Raw genomic sequence first — 8,959 nt, 5'->3', positions numbered from 1 at the left:
AATTTTTTACACTAACTGACCTTCACTATTCAATTCATTGTCGTCGAGCTCAATAACATCGTCTTCGCTTTCGTCTTCACTGATTTCATTGCTGTTGCTTCCACTGTCATCATTGTCGCCATTGCTGATCGCGTCATTAGTAACGGAAACGTCTTCAGTGTCAGACATTGAAGCTCCTTCCCAAACAGGTGAGTTTGTCTGAGTGTACGATTCTTTCAGGGTTCCGGGTTGATGGGTTAAGATAGCTACATTTAGAATATAACACTTGGTTAATACCTAACAGTATCTGAATTAAATAAACCTTACGTTCATCATCGACCTCCATCATATTTCTTTGGGTAGACATGTCTATTACAACACGTTATTTCATGGATTACAATACAATTAAATAAATTCAAATATTGTACCCCTTTCACATCTTATGGCATTTAGTCTTGCCCTTTTGTTATGACGTTGAGCAGTTCTTCTGGCAACAAAACTATAGCCGAGATCGTTCTGACTACATCCAGCACAATGGCACTTTTCGTTGTAGAGTTCAGGAATTGTGGACATAATGTTTATTTATTTTTACTTTGAAGTGTTAAGAGAAAAAGGAAACAAGTACAACGTTTACTAAATTTGCTATGTCTTTATAATGAAATGTTATGTCTTTATAATAATAATAATAAATAATATTTTCGCCTGTTGTATCCAAGCCAATAGAAAACCGGAAAACAGTGTTTTCATCTTGAACACACAAAAAAAGCTGAGATGAAAAAATACCCCAGATTTTCTATTGTTATAATTTAACTTTGTACATGGTAATTCCCGTATGTTTTTCTAGTGAACTCAATCTTTTTTACATCTATTCTTGCTGCTTCAACTTATGTTCTGATTTTTATCTTGCATCTTAAGTAATTACTATTTAATTATAACTGCTATGTGCTAGATATAACTATATTTATATAAAATATGTCACTTTAACATATCTTCCTATTTCTTTATTTTTTCACCTTTTATTATCAGAAAACCCTACAATGTTACACAAGAAACTTGAAGAATATAACAGTGCCTTTGAAAAAATCATGGAAGAGCTTGAAGAGCCTGAAATGCCAGAAGATCCAAAAAGTTCTGCCCCGTCAACAACAGACGAAACCCCCAAAAAAAGTAGAGGGCAATATCAAAAGCCTACTGATAAAGATATAAAAAAGCTTCTTTATCTCTACTTCATAAGGGGATTAACTATCAAAAAAGCCAGCAAGATAGTAAATATGAAACAAACAACTGCTGGTGGCTATATTTTGAAGTGGAGAAAGTCTCCAGTTGTTTTTTTCATTAAAAACAACAAGGAGGCTACAAGTGACGAAAAAATGAATCTTTTATTCGAAACTTACTCTGCAATAAAGAAAGAATACAAATAATATCATTGCATTTTCAATTTTAACATAATTATTATAATGAGATACTTGCTTTATTATCTTATAACTGCAGTAAGGTATTTAACTTTAACAAAGTAATCTAGAGAAAAGTTTGCATATTCTGTTAGTTCTCTCTATAGATATTTTCTATGACATATCTTTGTAGAAAGATCTACATATATTGAAGTGCTATTACATTAGGCGTTTGGCACTTATGTAAAAAATATGGCAGTTATATAAAAAAAATACGACGTTTACAAAAAAAAATACTAAGGTTATATAAAAAAATTGTAAGCCATAAGGATAAAAAATTTGAGTGCCATGTACCCTTCTGCCAATAGTAAAAGGGGGGGAGCAAATTCAGATGGCAATGGGAGCAAATTCAGATGGAAATGGGAGCCAATTCAGTTGGTAATGGACGCAAATTCAATTTCTATGGAAGCCAATCAGATGTCAATGGGTTCTAATTAGATGGAAACGGATGCTAATTAGATGGAAATAGGCGCCAATTGAATGGATAAAACCAGTAGTTGATCTGATATATATATAAGCTGTTGTCCACTAATTGGGTATATATAAGCTGATGACAGATGATCTGCACTATATATAAACATATGATATCTAATCTGATATATATATATAAGTGGATCACAGCCGATCTGATATATATATAAGCTGATGATAGTCGATCTGGTATATATATAAGCTGTTGACTGCCAATTGGGTATATATATATAAGCTGTTGACTGCCAATTGGGTATATATATAAGCTGTTGTCCGCCAATTGCATATATATAAGCTAATGACAGGTGATTTGCATTATATATAAACATATGATATCCAGTCTGATATATATATAAGTGGATTACAGCCAATCTGATATATATATAAGTGGATAACAGTCAATCTCATATATATATAAGCTGAATACTACCAATCTAGTATATATATAAATAAATGATATCTGATCTGATATATATGTAAATCAATAACAGTCAATCTGTATTATATATATATATTTATCACATCCAATTTACTACTTATATAAGTTAATAAAATGTAATATATAATCAATATTAGCCAATAACATTTGATTTAATACTAATATTAGTCTATAATATCTTATCTGTCTCTGATATTAGTCAATACCATTAGATCTATCACATTATATATATTCACACTTGTCAATATCCAAGTCATATCCAATCATCTCGTCAAATATAAGTTACATACTCTAATCATATTTAATCTTTAATTTTATATATATTCACAACTCTTTTATAATCTTTATATATATATATGTTTGATGGCAACGGTAATATTTTGATTTTAATGAAAAATGTTTAAATGTTGCTGCATAGCTCAAGTGTTATCACTTTGTTTTGGTTCTGAGCACCCCTGTTCGACCCTACATGGTAGCATTCTTTTATTTCGATTTTTTTGCGTCGTTTTGTTGTTCCCGATCTGGGTTGGTCTTCCTTTTACTATAGTAAAGTCAAAAGGTCAAACCAACTGGGAATCAAGGAGTATATGTAAAATCAAAGATAGGATAAAAGATACTTTTTATGGATATGAATTGAATTGTCATATATAGTTTTCTAAAGTAATACTGCGCATTATCTGAATTAGCTATTATATTATATTTAAATAAAAGGAAAGTCATTATACTTTGGTTAATGCTCAGGAAGATATTACTGCGCATAAGAAGGTATTGTGGTTAATTATTTTCAGATTGTACGGATTCATCAAAATAATGTCTGACAGTTTTTTTTGTAATAAAACAACAGTATAATACTACTGTTATAAGTTTTCTTCTTTTAATAATTTGTTTATTAAATTAAAGAGATGTAAAGGAAAAGTCTGTTTACATATTAAGGGAAGGTTTATGATTGCTTGTTATAATAAGACTATTATAAAAGTTAAAATCTCAAGAAATGAAATATAAATAGAGATATTATAGTTCTAGAGTATATTTTTTATTATAGTATAGCAAACGAAAAAATTAATATAAAATAAACTATTTAGCTGAAGTATAAAATGAACATTTTTTTTTTTTTTTTAATTTTTTATTATTATTATTTTTATTTTTTTTTTATATTTTTGTTTTTATATTTTTTTCTTATTTTTTATTATTATTTTTTTATTATTTTTTTTTTATTATTTGGTTTTTTATTTTATTTTTTATTATTTTTTTTTAAAAATTTTTTTATTATTTTTATTATTTGGTTTTTTATTTATTTATATTTAATTTTAATGCTTTTATTATATTTAAAAAAAATTAGCATTTCAAAAAAATTGTGAATAAACATATTAATTTTTTTTAGATAAATTCTATTTTTTTTTAATATATATATATATATATATGATATTCGGCTAGGGTGGAAATATTTGATTTATTTTAATTTTTACCCACCTGCGCACTATACCAAATCCCGGCGACCATCTAATCGTAGCATGCTTCAAACTCCGAAAAATTCCAAAGACCGACAATGCGCCTCTAATACCACTTTTCAGTTACTATTCGTCATTAGCTATCGATAGAGCCAAGAAGCGTACAAATACAATCAGTAGAAGTCGAGAAAAGTAGAATTATATTAATTTTATTTTTTGAATAAATATTGATTTCTCAAAAAAAATAAAAAAAAAAAATAATATTATAAATGCCGACTGAAGCCAATATTTTTTATTTATTTATTTATTTTTTGGTATCTTGCGTGCCCTTTAACCGAGGCGACAGATTGTTCAAATAATCTCAATTATAAGAGGTATATATATATATATTTGATATTCTTTATATTTTTTGTGAAGAGGTTGAAAAGTTGTAAAAAAATATTTTCAATGCAGTCATTGGTGCAATGATTCCACTTGAGGAATGAGGATGGGGGGTTGTTTTTTCAAGCAGAATAAACAAAAATAATACTCTTATTTATTTATTTATTTATTTATTTTATTTTTCTTCTGTGTGCATCTCTTTCAATAACCATACATATTCACATTAACTTGCCATGAAAGTTACAATTGAAATTACTACAATCATACACATGCGCACATGTATGCACACACGTATTTTACCAAGAACATCTCCAAAAATATATTATATTTGTTAAAAGCGCAAGCTTTCACCAAGACCACGAGCAAGTTTTGATATGTATCAACTAGAAAACAATTACTCGCATTCTCTTTGTATGATAAAGCCACATTATTATGATTTTTTATTTTATATATTTTTTAGGCTCCCTGTAGTATATATTGGCAAAAATAGGAATAATCGATATATATATATTTGAAACAGTGAATAATAAGAAGAGTAGGCGTGTGCAGTGATGATAACTAATTTTCGTTTGTTGGTATATACCTTGATCGAAAAATATACTTTTACTGTAAAGGTTTAATACTCATGAGAAAAAGGTGGTAAGAATAGCGTCTGTACTTATGGCTATTGTAGAAAGCATATGTACAAAAGAAAAGCTTCCATTTCATGTTAGATTGAGTAATGATAAAGGTGCATTACATACCAGAAACGAAAGCCAATTTATTGGTGAGGCAAGTTTTTGTTTACAAATAAAGGGCTTTTATCCATTATATATGCTTGGGATAATTCACAGTGATTACAATGGTTCAAAAAATAAGACACAATATTCTTAACTAATATGAATTTTTATTGTGACAAGAGTTTATTTTGAGTGATAATAGTATCCGTGATGGCACAATAAGTTAAACCTGTTTTGTAAAGAACTTAAGAATAAGTAGTTTCACCACAGAAAGTCAATCGGTTTTTTTTTAAAAAGGAAGAGAACCAGAAAATCATAAAATTACAAGGAAGTAAAGTATAAGATTTTTCCACCCCTGGGAAAATATGTATGAACAGGCAGTACGCATCGCAAGAGAGGTAGACGATTGGCTTATTCCCCGTATGACATAGCTTAATAAATAAATAAATAATATTTAAATTTTGAGCCACAACAATTAAACGATGTTTTTCCCCATTTTGATTCTTTGTGTAGATAGAATTTGGAACGATTACAAAACAATAATAAAAATAAATAAGTTATACAACAATGGTAATGTATTTTAAGAGGTTAAAACCATCGACCACATGGAGGTCAAAGTGAGACTCCAATAACTCCCAAATATTTTCTCATTCACGTTTATTGTCAATCAAATTACCTTGGCCTCATCCCGCACACCAAAGGTATCAACCATTTTTTATTCTCATTATTGTTATTCTATACTTCATCTGTATCCTTCATCACGCGTTTTTTCACCCTGGACAAGAGTCGATGTATTTTGCTTGATGTTAAAAAATCATCTGTTTCTATAGGTGTTTCTATGTGTTCTCTAATCCTTTTTTAGGAATCAGAGATCTATTGCACTGAATTTAAAAAGAAAGAAAGAAAGAAAGAATGACAAAGAAATTGGATTGTCTAAAATTGCACCCAACTCAAATTAATTCTTCGTACAGTTGGCGTTTGTGTGCGTGGATAAACAATATAAAAGAAGGGAATAACTAATTGCCTTTCAATATTAGCAAAATCGTTGCTATTATGGTGGACGATGAGGACTGTAGTGGTATATGAGTTTTGGTTAGATGCAACTGTACTAATATTATTTTGTTTTTTTCGGCAGTTGCTTTGTGTTGGCAGTTTAATTATTTTCATGAAAAATGATAAAATGGTAAGAAATATAAAAACCTATAAGTCCAGTGTTATTTGATTATGTACTGGATCCGATTGTTTTGCATGAGTGCGGGTGTGTGCGCAGAATGGTATCCTTTGATGTACCATATTCATTTATTTATGACCAAAACCAATAATTTCTTATGTATACCCATCCGCCAACTAGTCGAAAAGTTTAGTAGCAGTACTCCTAATGATTTGCACCAGTGCTTATTTCCATGTCATGTAAGACACATTAGTATAAAAATATGCCTTTCTTTTTCTTTTTCTTTTTCTTCAGCAGCCACTTGAATGTAAAGTATATCGACCAACTCGGGTGCATCGAAAACTGTAAAATAAATATGAAACTTTTCTTGCTAATTGCCTTGTAAATATTTTCGCAATTACATTTACCATTCTCTACAAGAGCCTATTTGAAAACAAAGATAATATTTCTTGCTTTAATTAGAACTGTGGAGGCTCAATTAGCATGAAAACAATATTCGACTATATAAGTATAATTTCTTGAAGACGTCAAGTATATCTGACTCTGGGTATCACATACAAGTACTCTGTTTTCTTCTTCTTTAAAATTAAATACAATAGAAGCTGTTAATAAAATAAGTTAATATAAAGAGTAAATAATGATAGAAAAAAACAAATAAGTATTTCTATACTGTCAAATATATACACGGTTATGTCGAGTACTATCGTGGTTACTATTTGATTTTTTGAATTCAAGACATTAGAGTTACAAAGTACTTGTGGCGTCCATTATAATATCTTGGGTTGGTAATATAAAACGAAACACACTGGTATTGAGAGCTATATCATTACGAGAGAGTAAAATGCGTACTTAGTGATGTACTTTGGCATACTTTCCCTGCCTACTTTAAACTCATGTTTTAATTATGATTATCGTGTATTTCCGTACTGTGTTAATTAATATTATATATATACATATATATATATACCAACGCCTTTTTTTGTTAAATATCGAAATTGAAAGGGTTGCTCTAACAAAAATATCAGATGATTGACTGTCGAGACTTGACCGAAACTTACAAACAATTAGTGTGCTAGATGTACAATTAATAATGATATTTATAATATTATAATCAATCTTACTCACGGGTATTTTAATCAAGATTATTACACCCGAAAGTATTTTACTCAAAAATATTAAAGGCACCCAACAAGTGTTGTACTTTTATATTGAACATTATTTGAATAGTAGTTGAAGCATTGCTGCCACGAATCGTCAAGCATCAATAGCTAGTAAAACCCTTATTGTCATTATATTAAAACGGATATATAGAATTTAATTTGTAATTCTTACTTGTTGTAAATGAGTATTGACTACTGCTGTAATTGAGAATAAGTCTGAAGGAAATAATATAAGGCCTCAGCTATTCCAGTCAAAGGTGTCTACCGATTACTTTATTATTTAACACACAGGTTTAGCATGCATGATAGTGATTATATTTCATATGATGATATCACCATAATATGGGATACATCAGTGGATTATTATAAGCATAATTATAACTCATAAACACATTTACTTTCGATGTTAATACTTCATTGGGACTACACACATTTATATAATTAATCATACATTAATTATCCCAAGATCACGTTGCTCTGATTAAGGCTCAGATAGGATCGATTACCTGACCCCAGTCATATAATTTTCCCAATCCAAAACAATATAAATAGCAGTAGTAGTTCAGTGTAGGAACCTGGTCAAACTTTGATACAAAATCTTTCTCAATAAACAAAACCTACACAAGTTCTCACGAATCTTCGTTCCTAATTTCAAATCTTCAATTCTTCCTCTTAAAAACTTCTTCAACTTCAACCACCACAACATTTTTTTTTCGTGAACTACCATGAACCCCTCTGCTGAGAACTATCCCGCCGCCATCATCCCTGCTCATGATGAGGATGCCATGTCCGTCATGACTGAGGAGGACCTCATCGCCAGTCTGAGTGACAACATCTCCTTTGCCAGCTCCACCCCTGGACAATTTGTTGCTCCCTCTCCCCTTCGTCCCTTGGTAGCGAATGCTGCTACAACAGTCTTGTCTTTGTCAGAGAAACTTAGACTAGAACTTCAACAGCATGTGGAGGCTGTCAGCGCTGCTCACGCTATGAACGATGAGCAAGCAGCTGAATTAGCCCTTAATAAGGTCAGACGCGTCAAAGAAATGATAGATATAGAAATAGCATGCAGTCAGTACCTTTCGCCTTCTGTGAAAGTTGTAGAGAAGAGCAGTCGCACTGGAGGGTTGACTCTTAATAGAAGAGATCTTCCTAAGTTCCAGTTGGCAGACGATGTGATTAGATCCTTCCCGAATGAAGAGGTCTTTCACTCAGTAGACCACTTCCTTCGCACCTTCCAAAAGGTTATTGAGTCGTCCCTTCAGGACATTGAACTAGTTTGGAAGAGATTTTTGCCGCTCTGCTTGCCTCATAGTGACGATGGATGGGTAGAGATGGATTTGAAGAAGTGTGTAGATTGGAACGCGGCCAAGATCTGCTTTACAGCAAGACATGGATCGCGCTTGGTGACATCCCGTTCGGTAAAAGAGGTATTTACCATGGTAATGCTTCCTTCTGAGTCGATTGGAGATTACTCCAAGAAGTTCCTTCAGGCTGTGTATGATGCCGGCCTCCCCAAAAACGATGCTCGTGTTGCCGACCGCTTCCTCGCTTCCTTGACTAGGCAAGTACAGACACTCTTGCGGCTCACCATGACCAGATTGGACTTCAATGGCGAGACCAAAAGAGATTGGACTGTGGAGCAGTTGACGCAGATTGGCAGAGACATCCTTGGCGACGACAATCGCATGTATGCCGAAGCTACCCAGCTCATTCCTGGTGCCAACATGCACACTGAGAAGA

General features: G+C 31.5%; 4 protein-coding genes across 4 annotated transcripts; 3 read left to right on the top strand and 1 right to left on the bottom strand.

Moving 5' to 3' along the window:
* Window positions 1–6: 6 nt before the first annotated feature.
* Window positions 7–552, bottom strand: PHYBLDRAFT_153347 (hypothetical protein; the record flags this gene model as incomplete). The annotated part of the gene is made up of 3 exons (XM_018433121.1): window positions 7–245; window positions 307–348; window positions 408–552. 3 exons carry the CDS (start codon window positions 550–552, stop codon window positions 7–9), a joined length of 426 nt encoding a protein of 141 aa, XP_018283485.1.
* Window positions 553–1,016: 464 nt separating this feature from the next.
* PHYBLDRAFT_153346 (hypothetical protein) lies at window positions 1,017–1,400 on the top strand (the record flags this gene model as incomplete). The annotated part of the gene is made up of 1 exon (XM_018433120.1): window positions 1,017–1,400. One exon carries the CDS (start codon window positions 1,017–1,019, stop codon window positions 1,398–1,400), a length of 384 nt encoding a protein of 127 aa, XP_018283484.1.
* A 2,728-nt stretch (window positions 1,401–4,128) lies between these two features.
* Window positions 4,129–5,105, top strand: PHYBLDRAFT_160815 (hypothetical protein). Its single transcript, XM_018434263.1, has 2 exons — window positions 4,129–4,162; window positions 4,410–5,105. Exon 2 carries the CDS (start codon window positions 4,830–4,832, stop codon window positions 5,040–5,042), a length of 213 nt encoding a protein of 70 aa, XP_018283483.1. The 5' UTR covers window positions 4,129–4,162; window positions 4,410–4,829; the 3' UTR covers window positions 5,043–5,105.
* A 2,367-nt stretch (window positions 5,106–7,472) lies between these two features.
* PHYBLDRAFT_184143 (hypothetical protein) lies at window positions 7,473–8,935 on the top strand (the record flags this gene model as incomplete). The annotated part of the gene is made up of 1 exon (XM_018438892.1): window positions 7,473–8,935. A coding segment is annotated over exon 1 (990 nt), but the record flags the coding sequence as incomplete, so codon positions are not given.
* Between the last annotated feature and the right edge of the window lie 24 nt (window positions 8,936–8,959).

The sequence above is a fragment of the Phycomyces blakesleeanus genome, assembly GCF_001638985.1.
Source record: "Phycomyces blakesleeanus NRRL 1555(-) unplaced genomic scaffold PHYBLscaffold_44, whole genome shotgun sequence".
Lineage (NCBI taxonomy): Eukaryota > Fungi > Mucoromycota > Mucoromycetes > Mucorales > Phycomycetaceae > Phycomyces > Phycomyces blakesleeanus.
This window is presented reverse-complemented; position numbering and strand designations above follow the sequence as displayed.